Source organism: Rhinoraja longicauda, chromosome 10 (assembly GCF_053455715.1).
Source record: "Rhinoraja longicauda isolate Sanriku21f chromosome 10, sRhiLon1.1, whole genome shotgun sequence".
NCBI classification, from domain to species: domain Eukaryota; kingdom Metazoa; phylum Chordata; class Chondrichthyes; order Rajiformes; family Arhynchobatidae; genus Rhinoraja; species Rhinoraja longicauda.
This window is the reverse complement of record NC_135962.1, coordinates 6,469,593-6,492,270: the sequence shown is the minus strand read 5'-3', so window position 1 is coordinate 6,492,270 and position 22,678 is coordinate 6,469,593. Positions and strand designations below refer to the sequence as shown.

At 49.7% G+C, this 22,678-nt stretch overlaps 1 protein-coding gene across 2 annotated transcripts in view; it reads left to right on the top strand.

Annotated features, from left to right (window-relative positions):
• Positions 1 to 22,678, top strand: part of LOC144597575 (polypeptide N-acetylgalactosaminyltransferase 16-like) — a 132,291-nt gene that overhangs the window by 63,059 nt on the left and 46,554 nt on the right. For both annotated transcript variants that reach the window (XR_013547761.1, XM_078407068.1), the window contains exons 7-11: positions 3,584 to 3,671; positions 7,493 to 7,577; positions 11,540 to 11,643; positions 17,213 to 17,339; positions 20,801 to 20,893. Coding sequence is in view for 1 of the 2 variants with exons in the window: in XM_078407068.1 (XP_078263194.1) it covers positions 3,584 to 3,671; positions 7,493 to 7,577; positions 11,540 to 11,643; positions 17,213 to 17,339; positions 20,801 to 20,893 (497 nt within the window). In the remaining variant the exon portion in view is untranslated. The remainder of the gene's footprint in view (positions 1 to 3,583; positions 3,672 to 7,492; positions 7,578 to 11,539; positions 11,644 to 17,212; positions 17,340 to 20,800; positions 20,894 to 22,678) is intronic.

Below are 22,678 nucleotides of genomic sequence, written 5' to 3'. Positions count from 1 at the left end.
GCTTACGAGAGAGAAAGCAGGATTTGCGCGGCCGCAGGATCTCCCACGATCTCCCCGTGTCCCAGAATTGCTGCTTGTCTTTGGATGTGACGATTACTGGTGTAATGATGGAAACCAAGCAGCAGTTTATACCAAAGATGGTAGAGCAGAGCAAGATAGACCACTCCACCCTAAAAACAGTAGTACGTCACGGCGCCATTTTAGTAGGCAGAAACTGGTGGAAACATTTAAAAAGAAAAATAACAAGAATCTATGAATTGATAGATGAGATATATTCTACATTTTAATGGTATCATCACACATACTGTTCCCCCAAACCACTGATTACACTACGAGAGGCAGGTTTTGCTTACTAAAATGGCGGATGTTACTTTCCTTTGCGTACTACGTACACTTCAGTGTAGGCGATTTCGACGGAGTGGTTCATCTTGCTCCTCTAGTATCTTTGGTTTATACACAGCAAGCTCAGTAATGTGATAACCTCTCTGTTTAGGAAGAACTGCAGATGCTGGTTCTAAACGAAGATAGACACCAGAATGCTGGAGTAACTCGGCGGGTCAGACAGCATCTCTGGGGAAAGGGATAGGTGACGTTTCAGGTCGAGACCCTTCTGTCTGACCGGCTGAGTTACTCCAGCATTCTGTGTCTAGAAACATAGAAACATAGAAAATAGGTGCAGGAGTAGGCTATTCGGCCCTTCGAGCCTGCACCGCCATTCAATATGATCAATATGATCATAATAACCTCTCTGGGAAATATCCAATAACCAGGGTTGCTCAAGCTTCAGGACCTTGGATTAAAATGTCACCTGCTCGCAGTCCAGGGTTGGGGAGCTGATAATTACACTCAGTCTTTGGAGTTGGATGGGCTTAGACCTTTCACCCTTAGGGGTAGGGGTGCTACCAGTGGTATAGTCTGTAGAGTCCTTACAACTCCTCCCCCTTCTGTTGTGGGTAGACTGAGACTGATTCCCCATTCCCCACCCCCCAATCATTGCACATCCCCAATTCTTTCCACTCATCACTCTAATTTCATGTTTGCATGTATTTTGTGTGTTTATGACTGTTGGCAGATCAATTTCCCACCTGGGATAAATAAAGTTCTATCATATCGAATTGTATCGTCTGTCAATCGTAACATCCGCCATTTGAGTATAGGAGCAGGGAGGTTCTGCTGCAGTTGTACAGGGCCTTGGTGAGACCGCACCTGGGGTATTGTTGTCTTCACTGAGCTGCGTTCATGGTGACCTGCGCAGGGCCTGTATTCGGACAGCTGTAGTTAGTCACGGGACACCAAGGTTGAGGGTCGGGATGTGTCCGCTTATTCCAAGTTCCGATCTCCTGCCGTAAGATGTGGCCATCTTATGGCTCCTGCCGTAACATGTGGCCATTGGGGGAGGGTGGAGCTCGGCTGAGCTGCTGCTGTCGAAACCTTCGGCTGGCACGATGATGTAGCTGGTGGAGCTGCTGCCACCAACATGGATACTACTGATGTGAGGCTTACCAGTCTAGAGTTTCCTTGATTATGGCAGATGCAGTAAAATGTGGATAAATGTGAGGTTATCCACTTTGGCGACAAGAACAGGAAAGCAGACTATTATCTGAATGGTGGCCGATTAGGAAAAGGGGAGATGCAACGAGACCTGGGTGTCGTGGTACACCAGTCATTGAAAGTAGGCATGCTGGTGCAGCAGGCAGTGAAGAAAGCGAATGGTATGTTAGCATTCATAGCAAAAGGATTTGAGTATAGGAGCAGGGAGGTTCTACTGCAGTTGTACAGGGCATTGGTGAGACCACACCTGGAGTATTGCGTACAGTTTTGGTCTCCTAATCTGAGGAAAGACATTCTTGCCATAGAGGGAGTACAGAGAAGGTTCACCAGATTGATTCCTGGGATGGCAGGACTTTCATATGAAGAAAGACAGGATAGACTCGGCTTGTACTCGCTGGAATTTAGAAGATTGAGGGGGGATCTTATAGAAACTTACAAAATTCTTAAGGGGTTAGACAGGCTAGATGCAGGAAGATTGTTCCCGATGTTGGGGAAGTCCAGAACAAGGGGTCACAGTTTAAGGATAAGGGGGAAGTCTTTTAGGACCGAGATGAGAAAGTTTTTTTTCACACAGAGAGTGATGAATCTGTGGAATTCTCTGCCACAGAAGGTAGTTGAGGCCAGTTCATTGGCTATATTTAAGAGGGAGTTAGATGTGGCCCTTGTGGCTAAAGGGATCAGGGGTATGGAGAGAAGGCAGGTACAGGATACTGAGTTGGATACTGAGCCATGATCACATTGAATGGCGGTGCAGGCTCGAAGGGCCGAATGGCCTACTCCTGCACCTATTTTCTATGTTTCTATGTCCACTCAGGTAGCAGGGTTACCAGAGGGAGTGCTAGAGGTTCTGTGTAATATTGAGCTAACGCCCTCCCTCAAACAGCAGGGATCTTCTGCTTGATCTTCTCCTTGTTGTTAGTGTGATCTTGCCATGCAGAAACGTAAATGTAAACGTAAAGGCTTGGGAAATGTAAAAATTGTCCCTAGTGGGCATAAGATAGTGTTAAGGGCCTGTCGCAGTCACGCGATTTTTTAGGCGACTGCCAGCGACTGTCAAAGTCGTAGCAGATCGCCGAAATTTCCTTTTACCCGACGACAATGACCACGACAATGACCACGACAATGCCGAGTCAGGTCGATACAAGTTACTTTTTTTGTGAAACTAGCACCTGGCTAAGAGATTACGTCGTCTTCGGAAACATCGTGAAATTCCAAGTCAAGTCAATTCAAGTCAAGTTTATTTGTCACATACACACACACGATGTGCAGTGAAATGAAAGTGGCAATGCCTGCGGATTGTGCAAAAAAAATTACAATTACAGCATATAAATTAAAATGAATACAGAAAAGAAAATGTAGTCCCTGGAGTTATAATAGTTAACAGTCCTGACCGTCAAACGGTCGCCTCCAATCTACCCGTCAAATGTCCTGACGGTAAATAAATTGGTTAAACAAAACTATCTTCTGGTGTCTTCAAATGCCTTTTCTTAATTTAATATCATGTGCTTCTAAATGCATCTGCGACAACCTAGCAAACCTGGGGACAGCATGCGACAGACAGCGCCCGCAATAAGCAACGGTACCTGGCGACAAGCCAGCTGTCGCCGAGAAATCTCTAGCAGGTAAACGTTTCCGCGACGCGCCGAGATCCGCTACGATTCATTGGCGACTCCTCACAATCATGACCGCGACACCCCGGCGATCGTTCGGCGACAGCCTGGTCGCCGGCAGTTGCCTTAAAATCGCCTAAGTGGGACAGGCCCTTTAATGTGCGGGGAACGCTGGTCGGCGCGGACCCGGTGGGCCAAAAAGGGCCTGTTTCCGCGTTGTATCTCTAAACTAAACTAAACTAAACTAAACCGCCTGAGACAACACCCACACACAGAAGGGTGCAAGGCAGCCTTGAAGGATGCAAGACAGCGCTCGACCAATGTAAATGATCTTTCCTGCGCTGAGGAGTACCCGCGGTTGTCTCCCTCTCCTCCATTAACGATGCTGACTGCACCCATGTGTTCTCCTCCCCGCCCCGCAGGATCACACACGTGTGGTGAGCCCCATCATCGACGTCATAAGCCTGGACACCTTCGCTTACTTGGCAGCATCCGCCGACCTGAGGGGAGGTACGGAGTGTGTTTGCCCGCTCATTATTTCCTTTCAGAGAAAACAAAGCCAAGAACGACCAGAGGCACAAGAGACTGTGAGATGTGGAGAGGATGTTTCCACTGGTGGGAGAGTCTAGGACCAGAGGCACAAGAGACTGTGAGATGTGGAGAGGATGGTTCCACTGGTGGGAGAGTCTAGGACCAGAGGTCACAGCCTCAGAAGTAAAGGGCGCTCTTTTAGAAAGGAGGTGAGGAGGAACTTCGTTAGTCAGAGGGTAGTTAGACTGTGGAACTCATTGCCACAGAGGGCTGTGGAGGCCAAGTCAGGGGATATTTTTAAGGCAGAGATAGACAAATTCTTGATTAGAACGGGTGTCAAGGGTTATGGGGAGAAGGCAGGAAAATGGGATTGGGAGGCAGAAGATCACCTAAACCTTTCCGACACATGGACCTGCCCAAATGTCTTTTAAATGTTGTAATCGTACCCATCTTATCACTTCGTCCGGCAGCTCATTCCACACATTCACCATCCTCTGAGTGCAAAAATTCCCCTTCGTATCTATGAAGAATTCCCCTTCATACCCCCTCTCCTTAAACATGCGCCCTCTAGTTTTTGACTCCTCTATCCTGGGAAGCAGTCTGCACCCACCACTTTTTCAATGCCCCTCGCAATTTTTATATACCTCTATAGGGATCCCCTTGGCCTCCTACACCCAGTGAGAAATGACCCAGCCTATCCAGCCTCTCCCTGCAGCTCAAACCCTCCAGCCTCAGGAGCATCCTTGTGAAATGTTCAGTGGAAAAACTGTTAGATCCATGCATCATTCCAAAGATCCCACTTCTATTCCCCACATACGAAACAGATGAGAAGCCTGTGGCCCACGAGAACTGCTAGTTTAGTTCAGGTTATTGTCACGTGTAACGATGTACACACTTTTGTTGCGTGCTACCCAGTCAGCAGATTACAATCAAACCATTTACAGTGGGCAGATACATGATAAGAGAATAACGTTTGGTGCAAGGTAAAGCCAGCAAAGTCCGATCAAGGTTAGTCCGAGGGTCGCCAAAGAGGTAGATAGTAGTTCAGCACTGCTCTCTGGTTGTGGTAGGATGATTCAGTTGCCTGATAACAGCTGGGAAGAAACTGTCCCTGAATCTGGAGGTGTGCGTTTTCACACTTCTGTACCTTTTGCCTGATGGGAGAGGGGAGAAGAGGGAGTGGCCAGGGTGCGACTCGTCCTTGATTGTGCTGCTGGCCTTGCCGAGGCAGCGTGAGGTATTAATGGAGTCAATGGAAGGGAGGTTGGTTTGTGTGATGGTCTGGGCTGCACCAAACAACTCTCTGCAATTCCTTGCGGTCTTGGGTGGAGCTGTTCCCAAACCAAGCTGTGATGCATCCTGATAAAATGTTTTCTGTGGTCTGTAGAAGTTGGTGAGAGTTGTAGGGGACGTGCCAAACTTCCCAAGCCTTCTAAGGAAGTGCTTCAATACCTGCTCAATACTCTGAATGCCACAAACACTCTATTTTTATTTTTTTATGTACAACAGTCAACCCCAAGAATCTAAAGAACCAAATCTAACCAGTAAGGTTTCTCAATGACATTTCCCAATGATTTAGACTTTAATTGGCTGTATGTGTGTTGATTTCCATGCCACTTGCTTGGTGTTGAGGAGTGATCCTAGATCTTGGGATGGTAGACACAAAATGCTGGAGTAACTCAGCAGGTCAGGCAGCATCTCGGGAGAGAAGGGATGGGTGACGCTTTGGGTCGAGACCCATCTTCAGACTGAAGAAGGGTCTCCACACGAAACGTCACCCATTCCTTCTCTCCCGAGATGCTGCCTGACCCGCTGAGTTACTCCAGCATTTTGCGTCTACCTTCGGTGTGAACCAGCACCTGCAGTTTTTTCCCTACTAGATCTTGGGATGATCTTCTGGGGAAGGGGGAAAAAAGCTTGGAATAATCCGCTATCCACCCACGATCGAGGAGAGTGCAGAAGGTTCAGGGGAACAACACGTTCAAGTAACACATCATCCTGACTTGCAACTATAACGCTAGCCTTGCATCGCCATGCGATCTGAATCCTGGAACCCCCCCCCCCCCCCGTCCCCATCAGCACCTTCACCAGAAGGATGCAGAGGTTGAAGAAGCCAGCTCACCACCAGTTTCTTCAGGGCAATTCAGGTGAGGCAATAAATGCTGCCCATCCCAGTGATGCCCAAATCCTGCAGCACGGTGGCGCAGCGGGAGAGTTGCTGCCTTACAGCGCTTGCAGCGCCGGAGACCCAGGTTCAATCCCGACCACGGGTTCTGTCTGTACGGAGTTTGTACGTTCTCCCCGTGGCCACTTGGGTTTTCTCTGAGATCTTCGGTTTCCTTCCAAACTCCAAAGACGTACAGGTTTGTAGGTTAATTGGCTCAGTATAAGCGTCAATTGTCCCCAGTGTGTGTCGGGTAGCGTTAGTGTGCAGTGATCGATGGCCGGCGCGGACTCGGTGGGCCGAAAGGCCTGTTTCCGCGCTGTATCTCTAAAAAAAAAATGGACAGGGAGAACGATGCAAAGAGGGAGATACAAGTAGCGAATGCTTGAGCCAAGGCACTGGCCTTCCTCAGCAGTGCTTAGCAAGCTGGCTCTCAGCAGCTGCTCCTCCCAAGACTACGAGACATGTCAGAGAGTTGTGGATGTAGCCCAATCCGTCATGCATCGAGCCTCCCCCCACCCCCATCTACACTTAGACAATAGACAACAGACAATAGGTGCAGGAGTAGGCCATTCGGCCCTTCGAGCCAGCACCGCCATTCAATGTGATCATGGCTGATCATTCTCAATCAGTACCTCGTTCCTGCCTTCTCCCCATACCCCCTGACTCCGCTATCCTTAAGAGCTCTATCTAGCTCTCTCTTGAATGCATTCAGAGAATTGGCCTCCACTGCCTTCTGAGGCAGAGAATTCCACAGATTTCTGAAAAGGTTTTTCCTCGTCTCCGTTCTAAATGGCCTACCCCTTATTCTGAAACTGTGCCCCCTGGTTCTGGACTCCCCCAACATTGGGAACATGTTTCCTACCTCCAACGTGTCCAACCCCTTAATAATCTTATATGTTTCGATAAGATCCCCTCTCATCCTTCTAAATTCCAGTGTATACAAGCCTAGTCGCTCCAGTCTTTCAACATACGACAGTCCCGCCATTCCGGGAATTAACCTAGTAAACCTACGCTGCTCGCCCTCAATAGCAAGAATATCCTTCCTCAAATTTGGAGACCAAAACTGCACACAGTACTCCAGGTGCGGTCTCACTAGGGCCCTGTACAACTGCAGAAGGACCTCTTTGCTCCTATACTCAACTCCTCTTGTTATGAAGGCCAACATTCCATTGGCTTTCTTCACTGCCTTTGTGCTGGAAAACAGGCAGCATAAACAGGGACCACTTACACCCTGGTCATTCCCATTTCTCCCATCTCTCATTGAGCAGAAGGTGCAAAAGCTTGAAAGCATGTATCACCAGAATCAATAATAGCTCACTCATATCCGTCTTTGTACCAAACCTCTAAAGAGACGTAGTCCTGATACCTCATTGCGGCTGTTGCTCTTGTTTTACCTGGTCTTTCTCTACAGCTATAATATTAAATTCTGCACTCTCTGTATTCTTTTCATTTGTATTACCTGTTGTACTCATGCTTGATAGTATTCACTTATGGGATGATCTGTCTGGTTAGCATGTACAAACAAAGCCTTCCACTGTTTCTCGGTACATTTGACAACAATAAGCTAATGCCAATGGCAATACTCTATTCATCCTGTTGTGCTTCCCCCCCCCCCCCCCCCCCCTCCCTGCAGGATTTGACTGGAGTTTGCACTTTAAGTGGGAGCAGATGCCCATCGAGCAGAAGATGGCGAGATCAGACCCAACTCAATCAATACGGTGAGCAGTGGGTGACAGGGAGCCGTTCATTCCAACCTTTGTTGGCCAAATGAATGTCACAGTGGATCGCAGCGGGCAATATTGTTGAATTAACTGCCTCCTCTGATGGCCCCCAGCCATCGACTTTAGTCAGGAGGAGAAAGAGAAGGAACAGACTGGGAATGTTACATGGAGTTCATCTTTAGTTTAGTTTAAGACTGGTTTAAGTCAAAGATAGACACAAAATGCCAAAGAAACTCAGCAGAACATACAGCATCTCTGGAGAGAAGGAATGTGTGACGTTTCGTGTCGAGACCCTTCTTCAGACTGGAAAAGGGTCTCGACCAAAAATGTCACCCATCCTTTCTCTCCAGAGATGCTGCCTATCCCACTGACTTACTCCAGCATTTTGTGTCTATCTGTGGTTTGAATACAGTCGTGTACAAAACCAACCTCCCTTCTATTGACTCCATTCATACCTCACGCTGCCTCGGCAAGGCCAGCAGCATAATCAAGGACGAGTCGCACCCTGGCCACTCCCTCTTCTCCCTCTCCCATTGGGCAAATGATATAGAAATGTGAAAACGCACACCTCCATATTCAGAGACAGTTTATTCCCAACTGTTATCGGGCAACTGAACCATCCTACCACAACCAGAGAGCAGTGCTGAACTACTATCTACCTCATTGGTGACCCTCGGACTATCCTTGATCGGATTTTGCTGGCTTTACCTTGCACTAAACGTTATTCCCTTATCATGTATCTATACGCTGTAAATTGCTCGATTATAATCATGTAATGTCTTTCTGCTGACTGGATAGCTCGCAACAAAAGCTTTTCACTGTACCCCAGAAGTTGTGACAATAAACGAAAGTGAAACTGAAGTTTCATGTAACTCCTTAGGGACCTAAATCCCACTGGATTTGAATCCCAGTGTTTTGGGCATTAATGATGTGGGTAATTATTTGGGTCACTCCACCCCTGGAGTGTTCTGTTCCTCCTCCTCTCATTAACCACAACGTTTCCTTTCTGATCAATCTCCCTTCTGCCAAAATGCACCTGCTCCAATTTTTCTTTAAGTCCATTTGTTGAAAATATGCTCTTTTTTGAAATTTGCTATTCAGCCATGGTGCCTCTCTCTGTTAACCGTAATTCAGGTCCAGGTGGTCGATAAATTTTGAAACCATACTTTCAGTTCTCAAATCCAACTCAGAATAATTCTCAAATTCGCATTTCCGATGCAGCTCGCATTCACGCAGTCTGACCGACTACCTTAACCCTTTGTTGGGAGGTGAAGATGAACTGTCTCTACAACTCGAAACACAAGTGTCTTCTCACTTTTCCAGTTCTGATGTAGGGACAAAGATCAAAGAGTTACAGCACGCAGTTAGGGCCCAATCTGACCATTCTGACCAAGCTTGTTCCATGTATCCATGTTTGACCCATCTATATACTAAAACTCTCGTATGTTTGTTTGTTTGTTCCTGAACTACAGCCAAAACGGTACACGATAGCGCGACAATTTTAGGCCCACCTTGCTCACCGTCGTCCCTTTGGTGCTAATGGAAGAAGTTTCATTGAAATCGGTGTTATATTTTTTAAGTTATTCACATTTTAAAGTTTAAATCTATCTCCTAGGGAGGGAGGGATGGGGGGGGGGGGGGGGGGAGGAGGGGGGGGGAGGGTGGGAGGATAAGGGGGGTTGAGGGGGATACGGTGGGGGAGGGAAGGAGAAGGGGAGGGAGGGAGGGAAAGGTGGGGGGAGGGTAGGGAGGAGGGAGGGAGGGGGGCAGGGGAGGGGGAGTGGGGGAGGAGGGAAGGGGGAGGGAGGGAGGGGGAGGAGGGAGGATAAAGGGGGTTGAGGGGGATGGAGTGGGGGAGGGAGGGTGATGGGGAGGAGAAGAGGGGAAGGGGGGGAGGGGAGGGGAGGGGGGAGGGGGGGAGGGGGAGGAGGAGAGGGGAGGGGGGGTGGGTAAGGGGGTTGAGGGGGATAGAGTGGGAAGGTGATGAGGAGGAGAAAGGGGGAGAGGGAGGGAAAGGGGGGGATGGGAGGGGAAGGGGGAAGGGGGGAGAGGGTGCTGCACCAATGCAGGAGAGGTTTGGGCCCACATTCCACTCATGACTCTTCCGCTTGGCCAGAACCTTATGTTTCTGAATTCCAGCATGTGGCTATTTTTTGCTCGAACACCATAAAATCGTCTTTCCCTTCTTTTCTGTAGCCAGACCCCATCTATTCCATTCCTTATCCCTCCCGGTGCCCAGCCTTGGTCAAGACTCTTCTGCTTGGCCCTTTGTCAATATCCTTATTACGTTTTTCAGCTTTAAATGTTTTCCTTTCATATCATATCATATCATATACAGCCGGAAACAGGCCTTTTCGGCCCACCAAGTCCGTGCCGCCCAGTGATCCCCGTACATTAACACTATCCTACACCCACTAGGGACAATTGTTTACATTTACCCAGCCAATTAACCTACAAACCTGCACGTCTTTGGAGTGTGGGAGGAAACCGAAGATCTCGGAGAAAACCCACGCAGGTCACGGGAGAACGTACAAACTCCGTACAGTGCAGCACCCGTAGTCAGGATCGAACCTGAGTCTCCGGCGCTGCATTCGCTGTAAAAGCAGCAACTCTACCGCTGCGCCTTATCTATCCCATTATCTTTCCGCACAGTGACTGTAAACTAATTGGCCTGTGGTTTTTAGCACTTGTCCAATGTTTACATTCCCGTCAGCAACCTGGCAGTTCTCCAAACTAAACTGCTCGCACATAGTCCCACTCTTCTGTCTTACAATTTCTCATCCTTGTGCCAGTTTCCTGATAAATCACGAGGTAGTAATTGTGTAATATTCCCATCGTTATCTGTGAACTAATTATGGCACTATCCCTGTCTGAACAAGTCTGAACAAGTCCGAAACATCACCTATCCCTTTTCTCCAGAGATGCTATCTGAGTTGCTTCAGCTGTTTGAGTCTATCTCTGAGCTTTATCTGTCTGTAGAATGCTTTTGCTATTTTAAATATATGTTTCTAAAAAAGTTATTTTAGTAATTTTCAATTGTTTTAATTATATTTTAGACATTTCTTAACTCCTTGATTAACCTCAATAATTAACTTAACCCTATAATTATCCTTCCACTGTAATTGGTGTGATTTTCTTACCCCTTTTCTTTCATTGTAACATCATTCTAACTTTTTCTATTGAATCCGTGCTGTGTCAATTGTGGTCTTTTATTCTTGCTTTTCATTTGACAGATTGCTCCTGGATCCTAATCGATTATTTATTTTATGGTTTCATGCTGTTGGTCTATTTTTCTCTTATAGTTTAGTTTAATTTAGTTTAGAGATACAGCACGGAAACAGGCTCTTCACCCCACCGAGTCCGCACCGACCAGCGATCCCCGCACATTAACACTATGCTACACACACTAGGGACAGTTTTACATTTGTACCAAGCCAATTACTCTAAAAACCTGTACGTCTTTGGAGTGTGGGAGGAAACCGGAGCATCCGGAGAAAACCCACGTTGGTCACGAGGAGAACGTCCAAACTCCGTACAGATAGCACCCGTAGTCGGGATCGAACCCGGGTCTCCGGCGCTGTAAGGCAGTAGTTCTACTATTGCACCACCTGAAATTGTTTCAGTTTATACCCCTTCATTTCATTTTCACCCCCTTAAAAACAACTTTTTTTTGTGGTCCTCACATTTCTTATATTTCCTTGCAATATTCAGTCCATCGAGTTCATGCCGATATTCATCCTGGATCATTTCCAATGAACCCTCTCCTTCCCACTCTTCTCCTGTGCCACTTATTTGAGGTTTAAATTCTCCCACTGAGTGGTGACCCTGAGTGGTGACCCTGAGTGGTGACCCTGAGTGGTGACCCTGAGTGGTGATCCGCACGCTGGATTGTCTTGAAACCCACAGCCCTTGGGCTCCACTGAGCTAACTGCTAACTGTCTCTGCTTTATCTCCAACAGCACCCCTGTTATCGCTGGAGGGATCTTTGTCGTCAATAAATCCTGGTTTAACTATCTTGGAAAATACGACACGCAAATGGACATATGGGGCGGTGAAAACTTTGGTGAGAGTGCTTGTCTGTTTTGCTTTGGTTTAGTGGGATTGTCTAAAGGATTGTAGCGGTCTGGTTATGGAGAAAATATCAATGACGGAAGAACCAAGTTCCTGTCCTCATTTTTAGATTTTGAGATTTAGATTTAGAGATACAGCGCGGAAACAGGCCCTTCTGCCCACCGGGTCCGTGCCGCCCAGCGATCCCCGCACATTAACACTATCCTACACACACTAGGGACAATTGTTTTACATTTGCCCAGCCAATTAACCTACATACCTGCACGTCTTTGGAGTGTGGGAGGAAACCGAAGATCTCGGAGAAAACCCACGCAGGTCACGGGGAGAACGTACAAACTCCGTACAGACGGCGCCCGTGGTCAGGATCGAACGTGAGTCTCCGGCGCTGCATTCGCTGTAAGGCAGCAACTCTACCGCTGCGCCACCGTGGCACCAATTGCATCATCATTAATTGCAGGGTATCTGTGCAATAAGGAAGTCTGCACCAGCTGTGATGATAGTAGATCGTTCAGTTTGACTTCCAAATCCACACCTTGCTTAAAATGCAATCGTTGTTTCTTGAAAGGAAACCTCCTCAGCGATTCATCTATCACCATGGGATGATTGTTTCCAATTGAGAGAGCAATCGGTCTGTTTCACCTCTGATGCTCCCACACACCCTCAATCCTACACATAACAGTTGGGCGGCACACATGGGCGGCACGGTGGCGCAGCGGTAGAGTTGCTGCCTTACAATAGACAATAGACAATAGACAATAGACAATAGACAATAGACAATAGGTGCAGGAGTAGGCCATTCAGCCCTTCGAGCCAGCACCGCCATTCAATGCGATCATGGCTGATCACTCTCAATCAGTACCCCCGTTCCTGCCTTCTCCCCATACCCCCTAACTCCGCTATCCTTAAGAGCTCTATCCAGCTCTCTCTTGAAAGCATCCAACGAACTGGCCTCCACTGCCTTCTGAGGCAGAGAATTCCACACCTTCACCACCCTCTGACTGAAAAAGTTCTTCCTCATCTCCGTTCTAAATGGCCTACCCCTTATTCTTAAACTGTGGCCCCTTGTTCTGGACTCCCCCAACATTGGGAACATGTTATCTGCCTCTAATGTGTCCAATCCCCTAATTATCTTATATGTTTCAATAAGATCCCCCCTCATCCTTCTAAATTCCAGTGTATACAAGCCCAATCGCTCCAGCCTTTCAACATACGACAGTCCCGCCATTCCGGGAATTAACCTAGTGAACCTACGCTGCACGCCCTCCATAGCAAGAATATCCTTCCTCAAATTTGGAGACCAAAACTGCACACAGTACTCCAGGTGCGGTCTCACCAGGGCCCGGTACAACTGTAGAAGGACCTCTTTGCTCCTATACTCAACTCCTCTTGTTACGAAGGCGAACATTCCATTGGCTTTCTTCACTGCCTGCTGTACCTGCATGCTTCCTTTCATTGACTGATGCACTAGGACACCCAGATCTCGTTGAACTCCCCCTCCTCCTAACTTGACACCATTCAGATAATAATCTGCCTTTCTATTCTTGCTTCCGGAGACCCAGGTTCGATCCCGGCCACGGGTGCTGTCTGTACGGAGTTTGTACGTTCTCCCCGTGACCGGCGTGGGTTTTCTCCAAGATCTTCGGTTTCCACCCACACTCCAAAGACGTGCAGGTTTGTAGGTTAATCGGCTTGGTGTAAGTGTAAATTGTCCCTAGTGTGTGTAGGGTAGTGTTAGTATGCGGGGATCGCTGGTCGGTGTGGACTCGGTGGGCCGAAGGGCCTGTTTCCACGCTTTATCTCCAAACTAAACTAAACAGTTGGTCTGGATTATGTGTTCAGGTTCCTGGAATGGGACTTGAATACTCAGAGGGTACGTGTGCCAAGTACAGGGTCTGATACTGAACCAAGCTCCATCCAGGCTGGCCCAAGCCCAGAGCTTTACTCCACCAACAGTTGAAAAATGCACACTGATTCCAGTCGGGGTCTGTATCACACACCAGGCTAACTTCAGCCATCAACAATCCAATGAAGGTTGTCTTCAATGTGTCCATGAGTAAAGCTGGTGTGTGGGAGGGGAGAAGGTTCTCGGGTGGTCAATAGACAATAGACAATAGACAATAGGTGCAGGAGTAGGCCATTCAGCCCTTCGAGCCAGCACCGCCATTCAATGCGATCATGGCTGATCACTATCAATCAGTACCCCGTTCCTGCCTTCTCCCCATACCCCCTCACTCCGCTATCCTTAAGAGCTCTATCTCTATGGTCAAAGAGATGGGGTATAAGTAGTGCCTAACAGGAGGGGAAAGGAGGTGCAGCTTTTTAGGAAGGAGATGTGGCACTCTTGGGAGGCTGTCTGCTGAAGCCAGAGGCATCACATGGTGGGGTGGGTAACGGCTTGGACACAAGGTGTTCTCAGAGGGGTACATGCACGAAGTGTAGAGGAGGGCAGCACCGTGGAGCAGCTGGTGGAGCTGCTGCCCGGGTTTGATACTGTCCTCGGGTGCTGTCCGTGTGGAGTTTGCATGATTTCCAGTGACCGCCTAGATTTTCTCTTGCTGTTCCAGTCTCCTCCCAAATCCCAGAGATGTGTAGGTTTGCAGGTTAATTGGCATCTGTAAACTGCTTCTAGTATGTAGGGGGTGGATGAGAAAATGGGATAACATCAGAGAAACGGGAACAGGTGAAAAGTGAAATGGCCAGTGTGGACATGATGGGCTGAAGGGCCTGTGTCCATGCTATATCTTTTAATCAATCACTCAATCAATAAAGTAAGACAGACTCAACATGCTGGAGTAACTCAGCGGGTGAGACAGCATCTCTCCTCAGACAAGGCAGCACGGCGGCACAGCGGTAGAGTTGCGGCCTCATAGCGCTTGCAACACCGGAGACACGGGTTCAATCCTGACAATGGGCTGCATGTCTGTACGGAGTTTGTACGTTCTCCCCGTGACCGCGTGGGTTTTCTCCGAGATCTTCGGTTTCCTCCCACACTCCAAAGGCGTACAGGTTTGTAGGTTAACTGGCTTGGTGTAAGTGTAAATTGTCCCCAGTGCTTGTAGGATAGTGTTAATGTGCGACGGTCGCTGGCCGACGCAGATTCGGTGGGCCGAAGGGCCTGTTTCCGCGCTGTATCTCTAAACTAAACTAAACTAAACTAAACTAAACTAAACAATGTACGACAGTTTCATGCTTATATCAGGTTACAGATGAACAGCACAAAGCTGAGCATGAAGCCTCTGCTGGCCACGTTCCACCATGGACCACCCCGTCATTCACCAACCCACGCTTGCTTCCTCCATTTTAAACTCACACCCATGTATTCATGATTCTTCCTGGCCGCTCCCTCCCCCTGTGGCCTCCTTGTGCGCGTACCTCTCTGAGAACACCTTGTGTCCAAGCCATTACTCACCCCACCATGTGATGCCTCTGGCTTCAGCAGACAGCCTCCCAAGAGCGCCACATTTCCTCCCTAAAAGGCTGCACCCCCTTTCCCCTCCTGTTCGGCACTGCTTACATGCCATCTCTTTGACCAAGCTTTAGTCCCGGATTCTACAATCTCATGTCAATTTTTGAAGAGCTTGGGCAGGAGCAATGGAGATAGGATGGAGAGATAGATCAGCCACAATTGAATGGACAAAGAGCAAAAGAAAGGCCATTCAGCCCACCAAATCCATGCCTATCATGTACCAATCCCATTTACCAGCACTTGGTTTATCGCCTTTTACGTCTTGGCGATAGGGAGGAAGCGCAGATGCTGGTTTACACTGAAGATGGACACAAAATGCTGGAGTAACTCAGCGGGACAGGCAGGATTTGTGGAGAGAAGGAATGGGTGAGGTTTCAGATCGAGACCCTCCCTCAGACTGAGAGGGCCAGGGCAGAGGGGAGACTAGACAGCAGCAAGAGAGAATGTTGCCAAATGCTCGTCGGAGAGAGGAGGAGAACCTCTTCAAAGTAGGCATACTCTGAGAAGGTTTCGCAGTGGAGCAGACAAAATGTGTAGGAAGGAACTGCAGATGCTGGTTTACACCGGAGATAGACACAAAATACTGGAGTAACTCAGCGGGACAGGCAGCATCTCTGGAGAGAAGGAATGGGTGAGGTTTCAGTTTGAGACCCTCCCTCAGACTGAGAGTCAGGGCAGAGGGAACTCTCATCAGAGAGAGGAGGAGAACTGTCTTGGTGATTTCTTGGTGATTCTAGCCAGAGTACCTCAAGTCAAGTCAAGTCAAGTTTATTTGTCACATACACATACATGATGTGCAGTGAAATGAAAGTGGCAATGCCTGCGGATTGTGCACAAAAAAGAATTACAGTTACAGCATATAAATAAAGTTAATAAGTTACTATAGTGTAGACAAAAATTTAGTCCCTGGAGTTATAAAAGTTGACAGTCCTGATGGCCTGTGGGAAGAAACTCCATCTCATCCTCTCCGTTTTCACAGCGTGACAGCGGAGGCGTTTGCCTGCCATAGCATCTGGAACAGTCCGTTGCTGGGGTGGCAGGGGTCCCCCATAATGTTGCTGGTTCTGGATCTGCACCTCCTGATGTATAGGTCCTGCAGGGGGACGAGTGTAGTTCCCATGGTGCATTCTGCCGAACGCACTACTCTGCAGGGCCATCCTGTCCTGGGCAGAGCTGTTCCCAAACCAGACTGTAATGTTGCCAGACAGGATGCTCTCTACAGCCCCAGAGTAGAAGCAATGAAGGATCCTCAGAGACATTCTGAATTTCCTCAGCTGTCTAAGGTGGTAAAGGCGCTAATCAAAACTGCTATTGGTGGAGTTTTCTGACAACAAGCATCAAATGGCAACAGGATGCACTCGAGCTCCCACTGTTGTCAGAAGGTCTCCAGGGCCTTTGTGCTCCCTTTCCATGGACACAAAGGCACAGACAAAAGCCCAGAAGAGGGGCAGACAGTCGACCCGGGCATAACTCTCGATGCAGGCTGCTTGTTGGCGTAGCGGTGCTGCCTCACAGAGCCAGAGACCCGGGTTCGATCCCGACTATGGGTGCTCTTGAAATTTAGTGATACAGCGCGGAAACAGGCCCTTCGGCCCACTGAGTCCGCACCAACCAGCGATCCCCGCACATTAACACTATCCTACACACTCACTAGGGACAATTTACACTTATACCAAGCCAATTAACCTTCAAACATGTACGTCTTTGGAGTGTGGGAGTAAACCGAAGATCTCGGAGAAAACCCACGCAGGTCACGGGGAGAACGTACAAACTCCGTACAGACAGCGCCCGTAGTTGGGATCAAACCCGGGTCTCTGGCGCTGTAAGTGCTGAAAGGCAGCAACTCTACCGCTCTGCCACCGTGCCACCCCAGTGAGTGACGTTTCAGGGAAGGTCGAGTGTCTGAGTGATTTAGGCTGTGGCATCGGGGTGGTGGGTGATCCGGTTGGGGGGGGGGGATTGATGATTTTCCCCTGCTCCTGCCACGGGAGCCCGAGGACTGTGGTCACCCAGCAGCCTGGGCCTCCGCTGCCCGTCGACAGGGTGGCAGGCAGCTCCCGCTGATCGCTCTCCCTGTCCCTCTGCTCCCTTCCAGAGCTGTCGTTCCGTGTCTGGATGTGCGGAGGAAGTCTGGAGATTGTTCCCTGCAGCCGTGTCGGCCACGTCTTCCGCAAGCGGCACCCGTACGACTTCCCCGAGGGCAACGCTCTCACCTACATCAGGTCAGCCTGAAGGGCACCCTGGCCAACCCCTGGCAGGTGCAACATGGCGGGGAGCAGGGGCTAGGCAAGGCTGTAGACCATCCAGCGATGGTCACCTGTCCTGCAACAGACCAAGTCCAGGGACAACCCCATCCAGTGAAGGTCGATGTCTGGTGACGCCTTTCATCCCCTGACTGCCCTCCATCCCATGACTGCCCTCCATCCAGTGATGGCTCCATATCCAGTGATGACCCCTGATCCAGTGACGGTCCTCCATCCAGTGACAACCTTGTATCTGGTGATGATCACAGAATCCAGTGACTGCCCTCCATCCAGTGATCACAGCATCCAGTGACTGCCCTCCATCCAGTGATCACAGCATCCAGTGACTGCCCTACATCCAGTGATCACAGCATCCAGTGACTGCCCTCCATCCAGTGATCACAGCATCCAGTGACTGCCCTCCATCCAGTGATCACAGCATCCAGTGACTATTCTCCATCCAGTGACTGCCCTCCATCCAGTGATCACAGCATCCAATGACTGCCCTCCATCCAGTGACTGCCCTCCATCCAGTGACTGCCCTCCATCCAGTGATGACCTTATATCCAGTGACGGCTCCACATCCAGTGAAGATCCTGTGTCCATGACTACCCCACATCCAGTGACGATCCTGTATCCATGACTACCCCGCATCCAGTGACGCTCGATGTCCAGTGACAGGCCCATATTCAATGATGGCCCCCCCCTCATCCAGTGACGGCCCCATGCCCAGCAGATCTCACAGGCAGGTCAGGCGGCATCTGTGGAGGGAGAATCAGAGTCAACATTGCGGGTCAATGACTCCGATGAAATGTCATCAACCATTACACATGAACTTTGTCCTCTCTCGCTAGATGTTGCCTTGCCTCCTGAATATCTCTAGAATTTACTGTTTGCATTTCAGATTGCCAGCATCTGCAGGTGTTTTGCTTTTGATAGAAACTAAAGACATCTAACTAATGTTGTCTGAGCATTTTAAAGGCAGAGAAAAGACTGGGACACGGGTTAAAATGGGAATGTCATAAGCACACTTTGAAAAACCATTGAAATTGTGAAACATTTTCTACAACTGCATTCCTAAGAATGCCTCTGTTGTAGAAAACAGTTGTCAATGGGGAAGTGGAAGTTAAGGACGAGTGAGTTTCAGACTTGCAATTTCCAAGGTTTTTTTGTCCTACAGGATTTACAAAAATAAAAGACTTTTCAATAGCTATGTTTATTTTTGTTACTGCCCTTTTTAAAAAAATTTGCAGATTATTATTTGAACTGAGAAAAGTATTCAATGAAAGCAAATGAAATGTGCAGGCAGCAGTAAGCAACGGCAGATGCTGGTTTAAACAGTGGATAGACACAAAATGCTGGAGTACCAGCGGGCAGACAGCATTTCTGGATAGAAGGAATGGGTAACGTTTCGGTTTGAGACCCTTCTTCAGACTGAAGAAGACTGAAGTTTGAAGAAGGGTGTCGACCCGAAACGTCACCCATTCCTTCTCTCTGGAGATGCTGCCTGTCCCGCTGAGTTACTCCAGCATTTTGTGCCTGTCCTCAATGGAAGCTGAGTTGTGTGGTTGGTGTCCATGATAAACTCTGGACTCTGCAATGCCTAACAAGGCCTGGAATCAGCCAGTGGCCTGTGGGGGATCCCTCTCTAGGTGTGCACAGACTTTAGGAGAGGGTCGGGCACAGGGGATGAGCTGCCGTCTGCACAACCTGCTGCCTGGACCCACGAGAGAGCACCTCACAGGGCTCAGGCCTGTCCCTTTAGGAGGCCGAAGATAGCCACAAAAAGCTGGAGTAACTCAGTCGATCAGCCAGCATCTCTGGAGAAAAGAGATGTAGACAGTGATAGATTGCATTTTGCAAATTGGAGGAACAGCACCTCATATTTCACTTGGGCAGCTTACAGCGCAGGCAGGAGTATTGATTTCCCTAACTTCAAGTAACCCTTACATCCCCCCTCTCTCTCCATCCCTCCCCCACCCAAGCCAGCTTCAAAGTCATGGGGGTCTCGACCCAAAACGTCACCTATTCCTTCTCTCCAGCGATGCTGCCTGGCCCGCTGAATTCCTCCAGCAATTTTTGTCTACCTTTGTTGAGTCTCATTGTCTGTAACTTGTTTTCACCTAGCCCACAGCTAACAATGGCCTGTTTCCTTTATCGTCGTTACTTTTTTTGCATATCTTTCATTCATTTGTTCTATATCTCTCTACATCACCATCTAAGGTATTTATTCACAGAATGCTGGAGTAACTCAGCAGGTCAGGCAGCATCTCAGGAGAGAAGGAATGGGTGACGTTTCGGGTCGAGACCCTTCTTCTCGACCCGAAACGTCACCCATTCCTTCTCTCCTGAGATGCTGCCTGACCTGCTGAGTTACTCCAGCATTTTGTGTCTATCTCCGGTTTAAACCAGCACCTGCAGTTCCTTCCCACGCCTTTAGGAGGCGCTTCTGGCTTGCCTCAATCTCTCCACCCCAGCAGACTGTGGCCGAGACGTTTAAATAGAGGTCAGTGCCCAAGGTTAAAATGCCTTATTCCTTGAGGACAGAAGACAGCAACTTCAAAACCCATTGGTGCATCAATGGTTCTTTATTGTCACGTATGCACAGCACAGTGAAATTCTTCTGCACAACCCACAAACGCTCAGTCGCCATGTTTTGGCGCCACTTGCAAAGAAAAAGTCCAAAGTCCCAATTCCAGTCGCATGCGGGAATCACTGGAGTGCCCCCGATCCAGGTAATCCCAGGTAAGCCCCAGACTGCTGCAGGCCCGACAACCAAGGCTTTCGGCACTTTGGCCTTCATCAGTCAGAGTATTGAGTATAGAAGTTGGGAGGTCATGTTGCAGTTGTATAAGACGTTGATGAGGCCGCATTTAGAATATTGTGTTCAGTTCTGGGCACTGTGTTATAGGAAGGATATTGTCAAGCTTGAAAGGGGTCAAAAAGGATTTACGAGGATGTTGCCAGGACCAGAGGGTGTGAGCTCTCTATTCCATGGAGCGTAGGAGGATGAGGGGAGATCTTATAGAGGTTTACAAAATCATGAGGGGAATAGATCGGGTAGATGCACAGAGTCTTTTACCCAGAGTAGAGGAATCGAGGACCAGAGGACATAAGTTCAAGGTGAAGGGGAAAAGATTTAATAGGAATCCGAGGGGTAACTTTTTCACACAGAGGGTGGTGGGTGTATGGAACAAGCTGCCAGGGGAGGTAGTTGAGGCTGGGACTACCCCATCGTTTCAGGTCGAGACCCTTCTTCGTCTGAAACGTCACCCATTCCTTCTCTCCGGAGATGCTGCCTGTCCCGCTGAGTTACTCCAGCATTTTGTGTCTATCCGGTTTAAACCAGCATCTGCAGTCCCCCCTACACATTGGGTAAGTGATCACACCTTGGTCTTTCGTGATGCTTTAAGTTGCTTTATTTTGTGCACCCATTGAAGGAACACCAAACGCACGGTGGAGGTGTGGATGGATGATTACAAGACGTACTACTATGAAGCTCGGCCCTCCGCTGTGGGCAAGGCCTATGGGAAGTAAGTCTGCCAACGTTCCCTCTGCCTCTTTCTTCCCAAATAATTTATCAACATCTACCTCAGTAGATCTACCTCAGCGCGGTGGCGCAGCGGTAGAGTTGCTGCCTTACAGCGCTTGCAGCGCCAGAGACCCGGGTTCCATCCCGACTACGGGTGCTGTCTGTACGGAATTTGTACGTTCTCCCCGTGACTGCGTGGGTTTTCTCCGAGATCTTCGATTACCTCCCACACTCCAAAGACGTACAGGTTTGTAGGTTAATTGGCTTGGTATATGAGTAAATTGTCCCTATTGTGTTAATGTGCGGGGATCGCTGGTCGGTGCGGACTCGGTGGGCCGAAGCGCCTGTTTCCGCACTGTATCTCTAAACTATAAACTAAACTAAACATTAATTTGCCCAAAGCACAGCCACGATTAGTTTTGTGGAACGTCAACAGAGTTGTCCAACAGCAGTGATGTGATGATCCTTTCTCCCAGTGTGAGGACTGGCATCCCTTGCCAGTTTCTCTGCAACCCCACAGTATGGTGTTTGAAGGACTGAACCTTAGCAACATTGGCAGTGCAGCATACCCACAGCACTGCAGACCCACTGGGTGGGTAGCTGTGGCCCTCTGCATTCAGGGGCCAGAGTTAACCAAGCCGTATTGTGCGGGTAGGCCCCACTGCCATCTTCCTGCCCTAGCCTTGCTGTTTATTCTCCAGGAGCTGTCAGAAAGCTCAACAAGAAGGCACTGGAAAAATCCAGTCCATTCAAGGAGAGCAATGCTCAGACATGGTCCTCTTTCAGAAGGTGCAGGAAGGCACGAGGGATGCCAACTTTCTAACTCCCAAATACGGGACAAGGTGACGTCACAGCCCAAGCCCCACGTGACCTCACCCAGCTAGCGGCCACCTGCTCCCGCTCCACCAATGACGACCGCCCGGGCCAGGAGGCGGGTTGCAACCTCCGTTAGGCGAACACACTTGGCCCTGCTCCCCCAACACACTCAGCCCCACTCCCCCAACACATTCAGCCCCACTCCCCCAACACATTCGGCCCCGCTCCCCCAACACACTCGGCCCCAACACACTCGGCCCCGCTCCCCCAACACACTCGGCCCCGCTCCCCCAACACACTCGGCCCCGCTCCCCCAACACACTCGGCCCCAACACACTTGGCCCCGCTCCCCCAACACACTCGGCCCCAACAAACTCGGCCCTGCTCCCCCAACACACTCGGCCCCACTCCCCCAACACACTCGCCCCGCTCCCCCAACACACTCGGCCCCCAACACACTCGGCCCCCAACACACTCGGCCCCCAACACACTCGGCCCCGCTCCCCCAACACACTCGGCCCCGCTCCCCCAACACACTCGGCCCCCAACACACTCGCTCCGCTCCCCCAACACACTTGGCCCCGCTCCCCCAACACACTCGCCCCCAACAAACTCGGCCCTGCTCCCCCAACACACTCGGCCCCACTCCCCCAACACACTCGCCCCGCTCCCCCAACACACTCGGCCCCCAACACACTCGGCCCCCAACACACTCGGCCCCGCTCCCCCAACACACTCGGCCCCACTCCCCCAACACACTCGGCCCCCAACACACTCGGCCCCGCTCCCCCAACACACTCGGCCCCCAACACACTCGCTCCGCTCCCCCAACACACTCGGCCCCACTCCCCCAACACACTCGGCCCCCAACACACTCGGCCCCCAACACACTCGGCCCCGCTCCCCCAACACACTCGGCCCCCAACACACTCGCTCCGCTCCCCCAACACACTCGGCCCCACTCCCCCAA